This window comes from Strongyloides ratti, scaffold srae_scaffold0000005 (genome assembly GCF_001040885.1).
Source record: "Strongyloides ratti genome assembly S_ratti_ED321, scaffold srae_scaffold0000005".
Classification (NCBI taxonomy): Eukaryota; Metazoa; Nematoda; class Chromadorea; order Rhabditida; family Strongyloididae; genus Strongyloides; species Strongyloides ratti.
In genome coordinates, this window is record NW_020171523.1 from 1 (window position 1) to 17,729 (window position 17,729).

At 29.9% G+C, this 17,729-nt stretch overlaps 11 protein-coding genes across 11 annotated transcripts; 2 read left to right on the forward strand and 9 right to left on the reverse strand.

Annotated features, from left to right (window-relative positions):
- SRAE_0000059000 (Hypothetical protein) lies at positions 1 to 428 on the reverse strand (the record flags this gene model as incomplete). Its single annotated transcript, XM_024646500.1, has 1 exon — positions 1 to 428. A coding segment is annotated over one exon (428 nt), but the record flags the coding sequence as incomplete, so codon positions are not given.
- Positions 429 to 675: 247 nt separating this feature from the next.
- SRAE_0000059100 (Hypothetical protein) lies at positions 676 to 1,323 on the forward strand (the record flags this gene model as incomplete). Its single annotated transcript, XM_024646501.1, has 3 exons — positions 676 to 729; positions 1,080 to 1,192; positions 1,263 to 1,323. The coding sequence occupies 3 exons, from the start codon at positions 676 to 678 to the stop codon at positions 1,321 to 1,323; spliced, it is 228 nt and encodes a 75-aa protein (XP_024500676.1).
- A 75-nt stretch (positions 1,324 to 1,398) lies between these two features.
- On the forward strand, positions 1,399 to 2,679 carry SRAE_0000059200 (DNA/RNA helicase, DEAD/DEAH box type, N-terminal domain and Helicase, superfamily 1/2, ATP-binding domain and P-loop containing nucleoside triphosphate hydrolase domain-containing protein; the record flags this gene model as incomplete). The annotated part of the gene is made up of 2 exons (XM_024646502.1): positions 1,399 to 1,908; positions 2,512 to 2,679. The coding sequence occupies 2 exons, from the start codon at positions 1,399 to 1,401 to the stop codon at positions 2,677 to 2,679; spliced, it is 678 nt and encodes a 225-aa protein (XP_024500677.1).
- A 1,370-nt stretch (positions 2,680 to 4,049) lies between these two features.
- On the reverse strand, positions 4,050 to 4,439 carry SRAE_0000059300 (Integrase, catalytic core domain and Ribonuclease H-like domain-containing protein; the record flags this gene model as incomplete). The annotated part of the gene is made up of 1 exon (XM_024646503.1): positions 4,050 to 4,439. The coding sequence occupies one exon, from the start codon at positions 4,437 to 4,439 to the stop codon at positions 4,050 to 4,052; it is 390 nt and encodes a 129-aa protein (XP_024500678.1).
- A 90-nt stretch (positions 4,440 to 4,529) lies between these two features.
- Positions 4,530 to 6,986, reverse strand: SRAE_0000059400 (Reverse transcriptase domain and Zinc finger,CCHC-type domain and Peptidase A2A, retrovirus, catalytic domain-containing protein; the record flags this gene model as incomplete). Its single annotated transcript, XM_024646504.1, has 2 exons — positions 4,530 to 5,075; positions 5,133 to 6,986. The coding sequence occupies 2 exons, from the start codon at positions 6,984 to 6,986 to the stop codon at positions 4,530 to 4,532; spliced, it is 2,400 nt and encodes a 799-aa protein (XP_024500679.1).
- A 36-nt stretch (positions 6,987 to 7,022) lies between these two features.
- Positions 7,023 to 7,643, reverse strand: SRAE_0000059500 (Hypothetical protein; the record flags this gene model as incomplete). The annotated part of the gene is made up of 1 exon (XM_024646505.1): positions 7,023 to 7,643. The coding sequence occupies one exon, from the start codon at positions 7,641 to 7,643 to the stop codon at positions 7,023 to 7,025; it is 621 nt and encodes a 206-aa protein (XP_024500680.1).
- Positions 7,644 to 9,546: 1,903 nt separating this feature from the next.
- Positions 9,547 to 10,075, reverse strand: SRAE_0000059600 (Hypothetical protein; the record flags this gene model as incomplete). The annotated part of the gene is made up of 2 exons (XM_024646506.1): positions 9,547 to 9,944; positions 9,988 to 10,075. The coding sequence occupies 2 exons, from the start codon at positions 10,073 to 10,075 to the stop codon at positions 9,547 to 9,549; spliced, it is 486 nt and encodes a 161-aa protein (XP_024500681.1).
- A 205-nt stretch (positions 10,076 to 10,280) lies between these two features.
- On the reverse strand, positions 10,281 to 10,502 carry SRAE_0000059700 (Hypothetical protein; the record flags this gene model as incomplete). The annotated part of the gene is made up of 1 exon (XM_024646507.1): positions 10,281 to 10,502. The coding sequence occupies one exon, from the start codon at positions 10,500 to 10,502 to the stop codon at positions 10,281 to 10,283; it is 222 nt and encodes a 73-aa protein (XP_024500682.1).
- Positions 10,503 to 11,128: 626 nt separating this feature from the next.
- On the reverse strand, positions 11,129 to 14,464 carry SRAE_0000059800 (Integrase, catalytic core domain and Ribonuclease H-like domain-containing protein; the record flags this gene model as incomplete). Its single annotated transcript, XM_024646509.1, has 6 exons — positions 11,129 to 11,880; positions 12,055 to 12,357; positions 12,694 to 12,850; positions 12,892 to 13,145; positions 13,196 to 13,510; positions 13,579 to 14,464. 6 exons carry the CDS (start codon positions 14,462 to 14,464, stop codon positions 11,129 to 11,131), a joined length of 2,667 nt encoding a protein of 888 aa, XP_024500683.1.
- Positions 14,465 to 15,977: 1,513 nt separating this feature from the next.
- Positions 15,978 to 16,679, reverse strand: SRAE_0000059900 (Retrotransposon-like protein 1; the record flags this gene model as incomplete). Its single annotated transcript, XM_024646510.1, has 2 exons — positions 15,978 to 16,237; positions 16,301 to 16,679. The coding sequence occupies 2 exons, from the start codon at positions 16,677 to 16,679 to the stop codon at positions 15,978 to 15,980; spliced, it is 639 nt and encodes a 212-aa protein (XP_024500684.1).
- A 78-nt stretch (positions 16,680 to 16,757) lies between these two features.
- Positions 16,758 to 17,625, reverse strand: SRAE_0000060000 (Retrotransposon-like protein 1; the record flags this gene model as incomplete). Its single annotated transcript, XM_024646511.1, has 3 exons — positions 16,758 to 17,119; positions 17,175 to 17,543; positions 17,586 to 17,625. 3 exons carry the CDS (start codon positions 17,623 to 17,625, stop codon positions 16,758 to 16,760), a joined length of 771 nt encoding a protein of 256 aa, XP_024500685.1.
- Between the last annotated feature and the right edge of the window lie 104 nt (positions 17,626 to 17,729).

The following is a 17,729-nucleotide window of genomic DNA, read 5'->3' on the forward strand; positions in this document are numbered from 1 at the left end:
CGATCCAAGATGCGTTTTCTCGCTGGGGTCTTGGCTAGTGCTGTCATTACAGAACTGAGTTGTACTATATATTCTTCAACTTCATGTATTGTGGAAGAGGTTAGAAGTGGTACCAGTTTGCCAATCTCGCGGCAGAAAGTGTCATCTAATTCCTTCTCGTGTGGAGGGAGAGTAACTAGCACATCGTCTTCGTGAAGAAGGGGAAGTGGATATTGAGTGCCGTCGAGACGGATGTCTACTTGATGTTGTTTGTAGAGAGATAATAGTTGATCCGTTTGCTGGGTTATCAATTGTTGTTGGTCATCCGCTGAGAGATGTAAAGCATCTCGTTGTTTCTGTATCCAGAGTGGTTTCATATGATTGTAAGCCGCTATGAAGGATCCTAGGTTCTCCGCAACCGGAGTGTTTCGTTTGAAGAGCTTCCGCATGCTAGGCTACAGGAGTGTAGAAGAGAGAGTAAACTACAACTGGAGGTAGCTTCAAGAATCAAAGTGAAGAGTGAATCAAAAGGGCTGTATATATATACAGCAAATGAATTCGCCCTTTGTAATAATAATTAGGTCTATTATTAAAGTGCTCAGCGATAATTAAATATAATTACCTAACAATGAATCAGACTATTCATTGGCGTATCAATTGTTGAACGTCATAAAAGGTATTGTAGTGGCCTTCAAAATGGGAACTAGTAAATATGGATTACGAATGGAGTTAATGAAAAGTAAATATAATGTGTAGTGTAAATTCATGTTAATTGACGTCGTTAATGGAGTGTTTAGACTGTATAATTATCAGACGATTCAAAAGCTGATAATATATTGTTAAAACGAGGACAAAGAAAAGTACCTCGAATAATGTATCATTAATGGATAACCAAATAAAGAGTACATTATGTATTCACGCGTGAATATCGTAAATCTGTCTGAGAAGTTAAAACTTAAAAACTTAAAAACCGGTTAGTTCCATACTACAAATGGTGAATATACCTAATACTGTAACTGTGTTGTGGAAATTGAGCTAACTATCAAGAAGAGAGATAGCACAATATGCCAGAAAATTAAAACTACGTCTATTTTCTAAAGAAAACATGTTCACCACCGGGAGCTACCCGGACATGTGGACAATTCACTGCAAGTGATCAATTTGCTAAAAAGTCCCTAGACGAGTGGAAACCAATGGTTTCCTCGGGAAAGCGGTTAAATGAAGTCTTTCGATCCAGTAATGGAAGGAAAGAGAAAATACGACTTACGGAGCATCTGATGTAGCGAAATATGCGAAGCTGGAGAACTAGGATTGGTTGTGAGTCTTGATGGTCCTGTTCGTTGAGTGAATAGGAAGAAATCGTAAAGTAGGATGTTGGTAGAGGTGTAGCGGAGTACCGACTAGATCGGTGGAACCTCCATGTTACGATGTTTTTATTTAGTAGATAACACCAAGACTGGTGTTTTATTTGTCACTGGCCCTATTTATACCCCTTATATGGGTTACGCCCATATAACAATTGCGGAGTTAAATGATGTGACCATAATAATACTACCAACAATATTATTATGTAATCAATGTGATGAAATATTAAAAAAAAGTAATGTTAATCACTGTATTATCAATTCAGAAAGCAGTAAAGAAGATAAAAGAGAAATATTAAAATTAGCAATTGAAAATACTTCTAAATTTAGTAATCAATATAATTGTATAATATGTACACCAGATTCATTTATCTCTGACTATTGCCGAAATATCATCAGTTGTATTTATAAGCATGATCATCTAAAAAGAATAATTATAGATGAAAGTCATTTAGTACTACATCATGGCCTATCCTTTAGGCCAAATTTCATGAAATTATTATCATATTTACATACACTTAAGGGAACTCAAATATTATACTCATCTGCAACATTATCTCCAAATGTAATAAATAAAATATGTAGTATAAGAGATTTCTTTTAGACGAGGTTCCCCCTCAAATAACTTTTTTAAATAAAAATTTTTTTAAATTTTTTTTACATTTTCTAGCATAAAAAAACACGGGGAATCAGAAAAAAAATAAAATTTTGAAATTTTTCAAAAAAAAAAAATTTTTTTTACACTAAAAAACAAAAAAAAACGAAAAAAAGGTAAAAAAGAGGAAAAATGATAAAAAAAACCCAAGAAAAATAAAAAAAAATTTTTTTTTTATTTTTAATAAAATCATCAAAAAACAACGCATTTTCATCAAAAAAATCATCAAAAAAATCATCAAAAAAAAGCAAAATGATTAGGGATTTGATATTTGATCATAAATTTTAACTTTAACAAAATTTAACGTACTTAATCACTCAAAATCGCTTCTAAACTGGCTTCAATTCCAGTAATGTTCTCTTTATCAAACATTTTCTTCAACGAGAAAGCAGCCCTCAAATTTCTCCAAGACGAGAAAATTATTAAAAGAGAAATGGAATGTCCAGAATGTGGAAGCCCGACTTCTTTTCGAAAAGCAAAACTTTTGTTCAAATGCACTAAGAAAAGTTGTAGAAAGCCGTAAGTGCCAAGAATGGAACTTTTGGTGGCCAACGACTTTCTTTTGGTAAGAATCTACACATGGCTTACCTATGGTTGTGTAAAACTTCGGTAACCTCAATAATGAGTCAATGTGGACACAGTAGTGCAACTGTTTGCTCATTTTTGAGCTATTTCTGCTAACTTGTGGCGGATGCTTTAGATACCGAAGATTGTGTTATCGGTGGAGAAGGCATCATTGTGGAAATAGATGAAACCAAAATAGGCAAACGGAAGTACCATAGGGGGCACTCTGTAGATGGAGTCTAAGTTGTGAACGGTGTGGAAAAGACGAAGGAAAGAGGCGTTTTCGCTGTTCCTGTTGAAAAACGGGACAGTGAAACGCTTCTTGACGTCATAAAAAAGCACGTCAAACCTGGTTCCATCATCCACACTAATCTTTAGCGAGGTTACGAAGGAATTGAGGAAAAATTGGAGTTCAAGCACTGTACGGTAAACCACAGTGTAAGTTTCAAGGATCCAGAAACTGGTATTCATACGAATACCATAGAAGGAACGTGGAACAGCTTTAAAATAATGATTCCGGGACGCTCAAAGACAAAGAAAAACATGGAGGAACGATTATAGAAATTTGCCTGGCGCCGGGCAAATAAAAAAAAATTATGGGCCGGCTTTCTCAATGCTTTACTAGAAGTCGTTTATATTAATAAATAATTAACTAATTTATTAATTTTTATTAATTTTTTTATTTAAAACAATAAAATTTAAAAAAAGTCTTTTTTATTTATTATTTTGTCGTTTTAATCAAATACATATAAATTGCTATTTTAACTAAAAATAAATAGCTTGGAAAAAAAAAATTTTTTTTTTATCAAAAATTATAAAAAATTAAAAAAAAATACCAATCTGATAAAAAAAACGTTTATAACGCAATTTTTTATCAAAATAAACAAGGGAGAACCTCATCTAAAATTCAACCATAAAATATTCAAATTTTATTGCTGAAAAAATATTAATTAATATATAAGTTAATATTTTATTGGTCCTTACTTTCTAAAAAAAATAACAATTTAATATAATATCCAATTATACAAAAATATATAATATTAAATTACAAAATATTTAAAACTTAAAATTATATTATAATCATTATTTCACCTGTTTTCCAGGTGAGAACGGTATCGTACTCACTTCCCCGCACCGTAGTTCATGATCCGCTTTATTTTTTTTTATTTTATTCATATCATTACCTTCCTTTTTATTTTTTCCAAGTTTCTCTCCCAGTAAACAGAGATTCTCCTGAAGAATTTTTTTTACTTGGTTGTAATGTGTATATCCCTTCATTTTTCTACCCCGTTTTAAAATATCCTTTTTTTCATTGTTTTTGTAGAATATTCTATTTCCCTTTATTTTGGTGAACTTTATTACCTCGGAATAATTTTCTATTTTGTTTTTTGTTCGTATTCTGACGAGATCACCTATTTTAAAATCACATTCAATTTTCTTTTCTTCTTGTAACCAAGTTTTAATACAAGCTTTTAAACCATTCTCCATCACCTGATTGTCTTTGGGTAGTAGTAAAATCTTTGTCTAGGTATCCATTGTTCACCTTTTTCATAATGAACACTGGAATTCAATACTGCCATTATGTTTTCACATGACTTTGTATAATACATTGGTTCATTTTCTTTATCTTCGTCTATTTTCATAAGGATTCGGTTGACTGTCCCGAAAAGTCTTTCAACTAAAGATTGCGATTTTGAATAATATGGTGCTCCGAGTTTTAATTCCTCATTTAAGATGATGTTTTCTTTGAAACATTTAGAATCAAATGTTTGTGCGTTATCCGCTTTCAGTATTCTAGGTCTCCCCAAGATATTAGTGAAATGTAGGTATACTTGGCCTACATTCTTTGAACTTGTGGAATAACTGGGATATAACATCAAAAATCTGGAATAAGTGTCAACTATTCCAACTAGATACTTATAACCATGTATATCTTCAGCTATTGGCTCCTTTACATTTATAGACCATTAATCCATAGCATTATATGTCTCACATCTACTACTTCCATATTTTTTTAAATGTTTGTTCACTCTTTGGCATGCTTCGCAATAGTTTGCTTGTTTTCTATATTCACTGTAGATTTCTTTTCCCTCACTTTCATACTCTTCTAACAGATTCTTTATTTTGTGAATTCCAAGATGACAAAATTTTAAATGTAATTGTTTAACCAACTCTATTATTTTATTCTTATTTGTTGATACAAATACTGCCCGCTCCGTAGATGTGGGTGCTTTCCGCGTTTTGCGAATGTGCATGCACGAAAGGGTATCACTGACAACCATATTGGAACCTTTCTTGTATTTAACGGTTATACCCGTTTCCTCCAAAAACGATAAATATTGGTATAGTTCAGAAGCTTTTCCATGTTTAATCATCCCAACCACTGGTTTATGATCACTGAATACTGTAATATGACTGGTGAATTTTCCAAAATGTTGAAGCGCCATGACAATACCTTTTAACTTGAGCATAGTTACAGAAGAAGGTCGTTTTCCCAGGCGAAAACGTTTGGACTAAAAACCAACCGGTCACAATAACCCATTTTTTTCCTGAGATAACACGGCCCCTACACCATCAAAACTAGAGTCCAATTTCAGGAAAAATTCACTCTCCAATCTCGGGATTAGTAATATGTGAGCGTTCCCTAACGTATTATTTATAGTGTGAAATGCCTGTATACACTTCTGATCAAAATAAAATGGTACATCCTTTCGTAGTAATTTTGCTATAAATGACAATAACAATTGTAAGCCTTTAATGTGTTTAGCATAATAACCAATCATAGCCAACCATCTGCGCACTTGTTTCAACGTTGATGGGATTCTATATTGTTGAATTTTTGTCAAAGTATCTTTCTGCGAAACTACTGTTCCATTTGAAATCGTGTATGATAAAAAATTAATTGAAGTTCCTATGTGCAACTTGGATTGTTTTAGTTTGCATCCCTCTCTATGAAAACATTCAAAGATGTGATGAGCCAGATCTTTTAATTCATCCAACGTTTGTGCACTAGCAACAATGTCATCTACATATATGGTAATAGCTGATATTGATCCATTATGTTGTAACCAATCTATTACAGGTTTTAATACCTCAGTGACTGCAAAACCAAACAACGTTCTTGCATTTATGAAACCAAATGGTAAACGAGTATATTTAAATATACCTAATGGTGTGAACACTGCAAAGAAATCCCAAATTTCCGTACCTAATGGTACATGATGATATTCATTTAACAGGTCCATTTGAAGAAAATATTTAGCTTCTGCTAAATTACTGATAATCACTTTCTGGGATGGGGTATATGACGCTATTTTACTTACCGCCGAATTTAATCGCCGAAAATCGCCACATACTCGTATTTTCTCCGATCCATCATTTCTCACTATTACCAAGTTAGTGATAAATTTAGGAGTGGTACATGGTACCAGCACCCCATTGGCAATCAATTGTTGAACTTCCTTTGTTATTAGTTGATTTGTTTGAACAGTGTTTGTGTATTTGACAATCTTAGGTAACTCCTTATGGAAATGAATTTTTTTAACTGTGAATTTCATGGACCCTAATGCCGAAGAGTCATTAGTAACTACTTTTGGATAAATTGCAAATACTTCCTCCAATGATTGTTCTATCAACTGTTGTCCCGTATTATCAACCATGGTGATTCGACGTTGCCTTCTAATCGTGACTGTGGGTTCATATTCTTCAGTAACAATATTGGCTTTTAATGTCAACCCAAACATTTCACAACTTTTTTGTTGGTTGTCTATGACCAATCTGCCACCCATGCGTAAACTCTCAGATCCTAATAGAATATGTGCATAATTTTGAAAAACCATAGTGTGCGTAGGAATGACCACAGCCTTCACTGTAAATATGGTATCTTTACTCTTTATATTTAAACAGACGAAGCTTTCATATTTAACTGTATGTTCCCAAATCTTTATATTATTTGATTCTTTTCCCCATATGAGACTGTGCGCAAGTTCTTCCGAAATTAATGTTCTGTCTGCTCCTGTATCAATATATGTTGTAATTTCTTTAATTTCACCATTTGGTAAATTTATAGGTAGTTGCACAATTGCTCCTCCTGTCTCATTTTCCACTCTTTTGTGTTGAGTAGTTTTCTTTTCTGGACATGCATTGGCTTTATGACCTTCTATACCACACACATAACAAACAAATGTTTTTACTTTGTTTCCGCTTCCTTTTTCATGATTATCTTTTTTATTCTCTTTTTGATTATTATTTCTTACTTCATTTTTATTAAATTCGAGCGGGCGTTTCTTGTGATCAGCATTTAGACGTAAAGCATCAATTTGTAATTGAGCCACTTTACAATATCTCTCATATTCAGTCAACTTAGTTAACCATGATACATTTCTAAAAGATCTTAATAACTCCCATTTGAATAGATCTTCCATTTCGAGATTATTACAATCGTAGTAAGCATCATTCACTTATGATTTTATTTTATCCATGCTGTCTGATAGATGATCACAATCCAACTTAAAATGCAATAATTCACTTTTTACCAACTCCCTATCTAATCTATTAGACAACATCCGCTGAATCATTGCTATGATAGCTCTCCATGACATATTCATTAAGTCATTATTCTCATTTAGTAATTTCCTTAGGACTTTGAGGCAAATCTTTTGCACCAACATGCTAGCTAAGCTTTTGCTTTCCAAACAACCATCGCTTTGAGCTGCATTCATAAATAGGAATTTAAAAACCTTAATATCATCACCTTCTTTAAATGGCGTAATCATTTTGACAGCATCAAATTTATACATAGATGTGTCTTTTTTTTCTAATCTTTCCTCTTGAATACTTTTATCCACTTTTGCACCCCATTGAAACGTAGTTTCTAGGTCCTCTTCTCTAATCTCGCTTTCTTGGACAATTAAGAATCCTAATTCTTCTAATCTATGTTCGCTTTCTACTAACCGTGTGGCTATTTCGATTTTGGTTCCACCTGATCCTACTTTCAACAACTGGGTTGCTGTATTTAAACTTTTGTACGAATTATATTTTACCAACTCTTCAATGGAGATATTCTTATTGTTTATATCCATATTCAAAGTAAATATTTATTTGGTCCTCACCCTCTAAAAAATAACAATTTAATATAATATCCAATTATACAAAAATATATAATGTTAAATTACAAAATATTTAAAAATTAAAATTATATTATAATCATTATTTCATCTGTTTTCCAGGTGAGAACGGTATCGTACTCACTATATATATATATATATATATATATATATTATTTTCTAAAAAAATCTAGAATATTTCAGAATTTTCTAGAACATTTTAAAAATATTATTAAGAAAATAATTAAAATATTGTTACTCAACTATTTTTTTTTTTTAAATTCTGCTACACTTTTCTGAATCTTTTTGTGGAAATGAAAAAGAATCTACTGGAAAATTTAGTAAAAATGATTAAATTTTCTATTAAAGGTAAATAATTAAATTAATCTAATATTTTTTTAACAAATATTTTTAAAAATCTATTGGATTTTTAATATTAACAATACACTAAAATAATTTAAAAGGAAGAAAAATTTTATTTCTATGGTAATTCTTCAAAATCAACTGAAAGGTATGTTATATTTATATTTTAATATTTTCTAATTTTATTTTTACATTGCTTCTAATATACTTCAATTTTCAAAATCATTCTTACAATTTTTTATTTTTATTTGAAAAATTTCAGAATTTTTTTTTTCTATTCTCCGTGTTTTTAATGTTAAAAAAACTAAATAAAATTGAAAAAAAAATTTATTTAAAAAAGTTTTTTTGAGGGGGGGGGGACCCTCGTTTAAAAGAAATTCAGAGAGATTAATAAAAGAAATACAACAATAAAAGAGAAAATTTAATTAAATTAAAACTTCTTATATCTTTAGATGAGAACTTAGAAGATACGTCCAAGTTTTAATTCTTCTTTTTCTCCATTGAATTATTTATCCTTCTTTTTTGGAGCGACATTGAAACAAATGTGGCAGTTAATTTCTTTCTCGCCAAGTTGCATAGGATTAAGAGCCATATAATTGCGGAAAATATGAATCTCTTCTGAACAAGAAAAGGGGACCTCATCCATGATCTTGATAAGTATGTCAATATAGACTTTAAGTTTCTTAAGATGCTTTCTGACGTTGACAAAAGTTGTATGTCATTCGCACAAACAGTTAGATTCTATAGTAGATAAAAATAATTTGAAATAAACGAAGTAGAGAGAAATTTTAAATTGATAACTTCTATAATTTTCTTCTCTATATATATAAAAATTTTGTATTGATACTTTGGTTTCTTGATATCAGAAAATTAATGAACTCTTGTTTCTTTCCAATAATTATTATCAGATTAAATTTTTGCTCTTTTAAATTTCAATAATTATTTGTTAAGAATAATTTTATAATAGGAATTAATTTTTCTAATATAATTAATGTGAAATAATTTTTATATAAATAATTTTAATTAGTTTTTTCTTTCATTTAGTTAATTTAATTTATTAGGAATGAGTGTTATTTAAATCAATCAATTATATTTTTACTTATGTTTATATTTTTTAATTTATTTTATCGGTTATCAGTTAATCTCATTTTTATATTACAAGGGTTACAAAGATCATTGATTTTTTACTTTTAGTAAAATTTATTTAAGTTTATAAGACAATAATAAGTTAAAGTTTAATGGCGCCGTCTACTTCAAAGTATTAGAGATTCAAGGTCAGATAAAAACACTTGTGTGGTCACAAAATTATAACAATATAAAATAAAAAGGTTAGGTGTAACTTACAAGTTTTAATTTCAGCTGATTATGTCATCTGAACACTTGTAAGCCATATTTATATAAAATATTTTAGCATGACAACCATGAGATTAAATTGTTCCTACTAAGTTGTCAAACTTTCTTATCTATTATAATTTTACTAATTAAAAAATATTTAAAATAAGAATTTTCTCTTATTTTATAAAATTGGATTAAAATTTAAATTTTCGCATAATTCTTGAATAAAAATGTCTAATATATTAGATACGCAAGGTACATTACGTAAATAATATTTAAACACTTTATTTAATTTTATGTATAAATATTCACTAATGTTGTAATTTAATAGTTCTGTTTTACCAGTTGAAAACTCATGAGTAGTTTTTTGTAAATCTATATATTCCTTTAATTCAATAAGATATTTGGCTAATGATAAATCCTGAAATAATTTAATAAATTTATTATGATAAATTTCTCTATCAAAATTCTTTAATTCATTAACTTCATTACGTTTTTGTTTTTTTTCATTATTATTTCTTAAAATTTCATTGTTATTTGTCAATTCATATTTTCTTTTTTTCCTAATATCTTTTATTGCTATATTTTTAAGGTTATTTTTTTTGTGTATAATCATTTTTACTTTTTGTTATATTGAATTCTAAAAGTGTTTCTCTTATTTTGTAAAAATTATTTAACATTTCTTCGTCATTTTCTAAACCATTAACCATTACATTTTCTTGAAACAGTTTTATTTCATCTCGTATAATATTTTCATTAAAAACTGAAGTTCTGCAAATACAATTAGAGCATCGATATATGCAATTAGATAAGAATATGCCATCATATGTACACATATAAAATTTATGTAAACAACTATTTAAAAAAAATTTGTTGCGATTTTAAATTTGTTTCTAAAGCATCTTTATTTTTTTCTTATGGCATTACCCAATTTACAGGAGTTATTGAATAAGATGTATCAGATCCAGCATTACTCAAAACATCTGATATTGTACTAACGGATCTTCCTCTTTTAAATGATGCTTCTAAAGAAAATGTACTCATAATTTTCTTAAGTGACATAATAGATGAGGTAGTACAATATAATAATGTGTTGTGTGTCTCCAGGAGCTTCTGAAGATCTTCAGTAATCGTCATTTTGAAATTGAATAGTGAAAATTTTATTATAAAAATTAATGTAACTGGTACAGTATATAAATTTAACATTTTTTTAAAAGGATTCGTTGGAAGACAAATCCTTACTGTCCTTATCTTTATGAATGTCCCCAGTGGCCCATTTCTTAGATTTAGACAGAACTTCAAATTTATTAACATACTTTCTTCTACTAGTCTTTACAGCAGTACTATTGATAGGTTTGAATTTATTCTCAAGTATAACATTACGCTTCTCAGCCGTAGTTTTCTTCAAATCAAAATCTTTGATGACAGTTTCTTTTGGTAAATTTTCTATTGAATTAGAAGTTCATAAAGGGTTCTCATATCTTTAACATTGTATTGACATTGAATATTGTATTTATTATCTTGTAGAGTGCGAGACACGAAATTGAGAAGGAGTTCAGCAGGAGATATTCTCTTGTCATCCTTTATATTGTTAATTCTAAAGCTAGCTATTTTTAAATTTTCAAAAAATAGACCTCTGATCTTAGGCATCTTTCTCAATATCTCAAATAGTGTTCTAAATGCTCTTTCAACAATTTGGTTGGTAGTATGTCTATATCTTATGGCTGATTCTTGAATAATGAAATGTTCTTTGCAAAATTGTGCTACTGGCCTTCTATAAGATTTCTAGCATTATCACTTCTTAATCTTTGTGGGAGTCCATAAATATCCACTATTTTTGTTTTGATTGCTTTGACAATTTGATCTCCTGTAGTTGACTTTAATTCAATGAAAAAATTATATTTGGAATATCTGTCGACTATGCATAAGATATGGGTATTTTGATATTTGAATAAGTCAAGACACAGAAGTTCCATAGGTTTTGTAACATTGAATTTGTCATCATTACCTTTCTTACGTGGAATGAGATTGTTTTCCTTACATGTTTGACATTCACTCATTTTTGAAGCCACTTGTTTTAATATTCTTTTAGCCACCCGTAATCTTAGATGATTCTTGATAATTGCTTGCATTAATGATTCTTTTATTTTGACAAGTAATAAATGTCTGGTATTAACATGAAAAGATTGATATAAGTCTTCAATGTTCATTTCTTCTTTCTTAGAGATGCAGTTTACTGTATATTGACCCTCATTTAGAGGTAAACGACTGAGAGCATCTGTTACAAAGTTGTTGTGACCTTCAACAAATTTTATAACACAATTGAAGTTGTAAATGTTGAAAATGTATTTTTGATAAATGGAAAGAGATCCATCCATGATAATACGTAAAAGATTCTTATGATCTGTAAAAACATGAATACGGTTGTATTGTATAAGGGGTGAGAAAAAGGTGAGGGAACGGCTGATAGATTTAAGTTCATAATAAGTTGGAGTTGCAGAATGCGCTAAGGCATCTCACGAGCGAGAGTGTACAGCAATAGGATATAGTTGTTTGGGATTCAAAGAATCCATGATTGGTGAATGAGATTGCATGAGTATAGAACCATAACCCGTGTTCGAAGCATCACACATCAACAAGAAATCTTTCGAAAAATCCGGAAATTCAAGAGTTACAATCTGTGACATACTGTCTCTCATAGCTGCTATGTCTTTCTGAACATCTAATGGTATAGGAATTTCTTTTCTGCTTTTTGGTAGAGATTCAATAAACTCATTCAAATGAGTGGATAATTTGGCACTATCTGAGATGTTGTGGGCAAGAAAATTAAAGAGACCACGAAAGGCACGCAATTGATATGGAGTTTTTGGTGTATGAAAATCTTTTAATGCCTGAATAAGCTGAGGATTAGGTGAGATCTTTCTAGGGGAAACTTTATAACCAAGAAATATACATTTTACATCAAAAAATGTTGATTTTTTTAAATTAATAACTAAACCATGTGAATGAAGTAAATGTATTGCTTGTAGGACAAATTGTTAATGTTCGTCATATGTACTACCTGCTAATATTAAGATATCATCCTGATATACTAGAGAAGGTACATTAGAGAGTATTTAGTCCATCAGACGTTGAAATATACATGAAGAATATGCCAGGCCAAAAGGCAAACGATTAAGAGAATATACTTTTCTGTTGAAGAAGAAGCCTAACTTATCTTTATCATTTGGATGAAGACAAATTTGCTAATATGCTTTGCGTAAATCAATGCGAGAAGCATAAGAAAAGGATTTTATGGACATAAACAATTCTTTGAATGATGGGCTACAGTAGAAGTCAGTGTACATTTTTTTATTTATTTCACGAAAATCATGACAAATACGTAATTGTGTAGAATCTTTATTAACAACACGAATAGGTACAATGTACTTATAATTGTAGTTAAGTTGGCATACATCAAGGCTTATCATTTCATCAATTTCTTTCTGGACTTTTGAATTAATGTTGGGGGAACTCCATAACGTACTAACTTGGGCATCTCAAGATCTTTGAACATAAGTGGTGGAGCTGTGAGAATGCATTTACCTAAAGGATTGGATTTACTAACCACTGCTTTTGGATATAATTTCAATATTTCTTTTTTTAATGGATCATTAATGGTAATATTTTTATTAGCCGTATCAATTGATATTCCTAGAAGACCACAAGTTTGTATGTTCATAATTAAATCATAAGGTATATTTTTGGTAACAGTAATTTCTTTTGGTGTAACAGTTTTCCCTTTGTATGTAATGGAGAATTAATTTGAAAGGTTTCAAGATTGCTTCCACATGATAATATCTTTCTTTTAACTGTAGTATCAAATATTTGTAGTTTCTGGACCGTTGAGATATTGAGAACATTAACATTTGCACCGACATCCAGAAGAACTTTGGCTTGATTGATAAAACAAACTGAAGATGCTAATTCCATATTGGTTACAGGAAGTTCATTCTCAAATTCAAGTTCATCATTGATGTTATTGACAGTATTCAAATATGCATCATTAAACTCACCTGGTGATAATGTGTCGTCATCTACTGTATTTGAAGTATCAAGAATGAGATTATGAGAATACAAAGTTTCAGTATTTTTTTCTTCCTGGGCTGTCACCCCCAGGTGATTTAGTTTTCCTGTTTGATGTTGAAATTGTTATGTGTTGGAGATTCTTTACGTCTCTGTTGCTTGATGGAAAAGTAGTCTTTCTTTTCCAATCCTGCAGCTTTACGTTGGCATTGTTCTTCCGAGTGACCAGGAAAATTGCAGAACTTACAACGATCATTCGATACATGTTTGATTCTATCAGGAACTGTTTTTGAGATTTGTTCAATAGCTTGAGAAAGAGATGATGACTTTGCTGATTCAATTACATAACGCTGTAGATCTGTTCTGGCAGCTAACATTAACTTTGAACACATTTCTGATACTTGAATAGACTCAGGTCTGTCACGAAAAGTTTTTAATGTTATGGTTTGCAAGTCTTTTAATCCATCCTTAGTAAGATTAACACGATAAGATCCATATTGTACAAGAAGTTCTTGTTCACTTAATTCTACTGGAAATTTGCCCTGTATGATTTTTTTATATTGTTCATAAGTATTGGAAATCATGATTGTTGTTAATAATTGCAAGTTTTCAATTCCTAGTTTTAATTGCAGCCATGCAAGTTTAGCTTCATCCGTAGTCACATTTTTAATCATAAATTCTGTTTCCAAAAGAGATATCCACTTGTTGAAAGACATTGTTTTTGAATTAAATGTTAGAGTTTCTGTGATGGTAGTACTAGCCATTTTTTTGCTGTTACAATTACACAATGTTGAAGAATTATAATATGCATCTTTGGGATTACCTGTAGATTCAACTATATTCGTTGTAAGACCTAGCACTAAATTTATAACCTCTTTATGTCTGTCATGTTGAGAATATTCATCTAGCATGATAAGAATGATAAGATCTTTGGTTAATGACTTGTAGAGACAAAGTTCTTTAAGTTCTTGTACTGTTTTGGATTTGAAATTCTCCAGTTCCGTTTGAAGGTTCACACATAGTGGGTCTTTCATGAGACGAAGTTGAAGTAGTGAAAATTTTATTATAAAAATTAACGTAACTGGTACAATATATAAATTTAACATTTTTTTAGAAGGATTCGTTGGAAGTCAAATCCTTACTTGAATTAAATAACACTTAATTTTATTATGAGCAATTTTATTTTACAAAAACATTCTTTTATACAATTAATAATAATAATATACAATTTAATAAAATTACAATATTTAATTAAATAGAAATTTTATTTATTCATATCTTATGACATCCCTCTTTTAAGATATTGACACTACAATAACTTCGACGATGTTTCTTATTATATTTATCTTGAACTAAGAATGTGTTTTTACTCGATTGTTGTAGTACAACACAAGGTTCAAATTTTTTTTCGAAATCTAGGCGCTTTAAAAATAATCCTGGCTTATTGATTATTCAAGGGATAAATGTTTCTGTTTTTGTGTGGTTATTTTTACTTATTGTTTTAATTTTTTTAAATGGTGTAGTACCATCTTTTTTAAAACTACTATTTATTTGTTGCAATGTTAATTCTAAGGCTTTACGTTTCCCCATGTTGTGAAACTTAATAAGTTAATCTTTTATTGTTCTAACTCAGCGTTTCTCGTGACCATTGCTTTTGTGTTCATAAGGTATGCTATAGATAAGTTCTAACCCTTCTTTTTTACAATATTTTCTGAATGCGTTAGCTAGGAAGCATTTTTGATTATCCACTACTATTTTTTTTATTTTATTGTTACTTATTTCCTTGAATTGTTCCAAAGCATGAATAATATTTTTTGTGTCTTGTCTTCGTACCCAATGAATGACTGTGAATTTGGAGTACATGTCTATGAATGTTATGAACCAACTCTTATAGAATTCATCATAACCTAAATCCTCGTGAACACGTTCCAGTGGTTTAGTTGTGATTTTTCAACTACTTTTGTGATTTCTCAGTTGGTTTGCTCTTAAGCATACTTCACAATTCTCTACTGTGTTTTATATGACTTTAGTTATTCCAAGGCAAAAATAGGTTTTGTTAATATATGTTAGCATATCAGTCTAACTTTTATGTAATGGAAAATGGAGACTATATATTAGCTGAGTGTATAATTTTTGTGGTATAACTATTCTATTTTTATTAATCACAAGAATTTGGTTTTTATTAAATGAGATTTGACTAAATATTTTCGCTAATTTTCGTTCTTTATTATTACTTGTTGGAATGAATTCTATTCGGTTATGCAAACACTTAATAACTTTCCTTGTCGCTGGATCGTTACATTGTAACCGTCTAATATCTATATCATCAAAAAAACAATCTTCGTTCAAGGCTTTGTGAATAACTTGTGAATCTTTAAATTCTTCGCTTATTTTTGTCTTTTCATCTTTCCACCCAGTACGACTTAAATAGTCTGCTATGATATTAGATGTGCATCGTATGTGAATAACCTCAATTTAGTATTCTTGGATCATTAATGCCCCATCTTGCAAGCAGTTTGCTAAGTTTGTTTTCGAAAAAGAAATGAACTAATGGTGCGTGATCTGTATATACTTTAATTTTTTTATGGTATATAATGTTTTTAAAACGTTTAATGCGCTAACTAAGCTTAAAGCTTCTAAATCGGTTATGTGATAATTTTTTTCAGCACCTTGTAAAGATTTACTGTAAAACATGATGGGACGTAAGTGGCCATCTTTTAGTTGCATTAGACATGCTTCTATACGTTTGTAGCTTGCATCTTTAAATATACCAAATGGGTTTGTACCTGAAACAGCACCTTCTGCATCTGGTTGTATAAGGATTTCTCCTTTGAGTAAAATCTCTTATATTTTATTAAATGCGGTTATACATTCTGGTGTAAATGCAAATAAATATTTTTTTGTTAAAACGTTATACATTTGTGATAATAAAACAGAACAATTATGAATGAAATTTTTAAAATAGTTAATGTATTCCAGGTATGATTGTAGTGTAGTATGATAAGTAGGTATTTCGAATTTTAAAATTTTTGCCTGTTTTATTTTATCTATCTGAATTCCTTCAGCTGATATATCAAATTTTAAAAACGGGAGTTTATCTTTGGCGAAATTGGATTTCTTTTCATTAATTTTTAGTTTGTGTTGAATAATGCGCTGAAATACTTTTTTTAATACGTCCAGGTGTTCCTGGGTAGTCTTTGTTGCTACTAAGATATCATCTAAATAAACGAATATTACACGACGTTGCATGAAGTCTCTAAAAATTATTTCCATCATTTGTTTAAACTCCGCTGGAGATGTAGCCAACCCAAATGGAAGTTTATTAAATTAAAAAAGTCCTAAATCACAACTAAAAGCTGTATATTGTTTACTTTCTTCAGTTAAACCTACTTGCCAGTATCTTTTAGTCAAGTCTATGTTGGAGAATACTGTTCTATCATGGAGATTTTGTAAAAAGAGTTGCATATTTGGTAAACTATATGCATCTAACTTAATAATTCTATTCAGTTTTCGATAATTTACGCATAGTCGAACGTCTTTCTCACCTTTTGCTACTATTTGTAGTGGAGCGCTCCAAGGTGAATTAGATGACCAAATTATTTTATGTAGCAACATTTCATCTATTTTCTTTTTTACTATTTCTCTTAGTGCTAATGGTGTTGGTCTTTTTCCTAATTGGTGAGTGATCTCTTACTATAATTTTATGTTTAAGTAATGTTGATTTGCTAATATCATTCTCATCACTGGAGAATGCTTTCTCATTTTGTTTTATCAAGTTTTCTAGTGTATCATTAAAATTTACTGCGTTAACTGCAGGTCTTAGTAACGTCGTGAATTTTTCAAAAATTAAATGTGATTTCATTATTATATCAGTCTCTACTATCATATCATAAATAAGATCTTTAGCTACAAATACCGTAAAAGGTTCGCCATCTAACGTCAATGTTATTTTTGCGTCAATATGCATTGGGTTGTTAGAAGCATCTTTAATGTTAACGTGAGTAAGTTGGATCTTAAGATTGGAATGTTTACAATAATTACTACTAATTAAACTAACATTTGCACCACTATCTAATAAACAATTAGTCGGTGTGTTATTAATATTTAAATTAACTAAAAATTTAATTCCTATTTTTGAATTATATGTAGACTTACATTCATTTGTTAAACAATATGCATTAATTTGCCAACTCATCAATTATAATATCAGTTGTGTTGTCATTGATTGTGTTGACGTGTCCGTTTTTCTTTTGGTCATAATTAAAAGATTTCTTATATTTTGATGAATTTTTTTCTTTA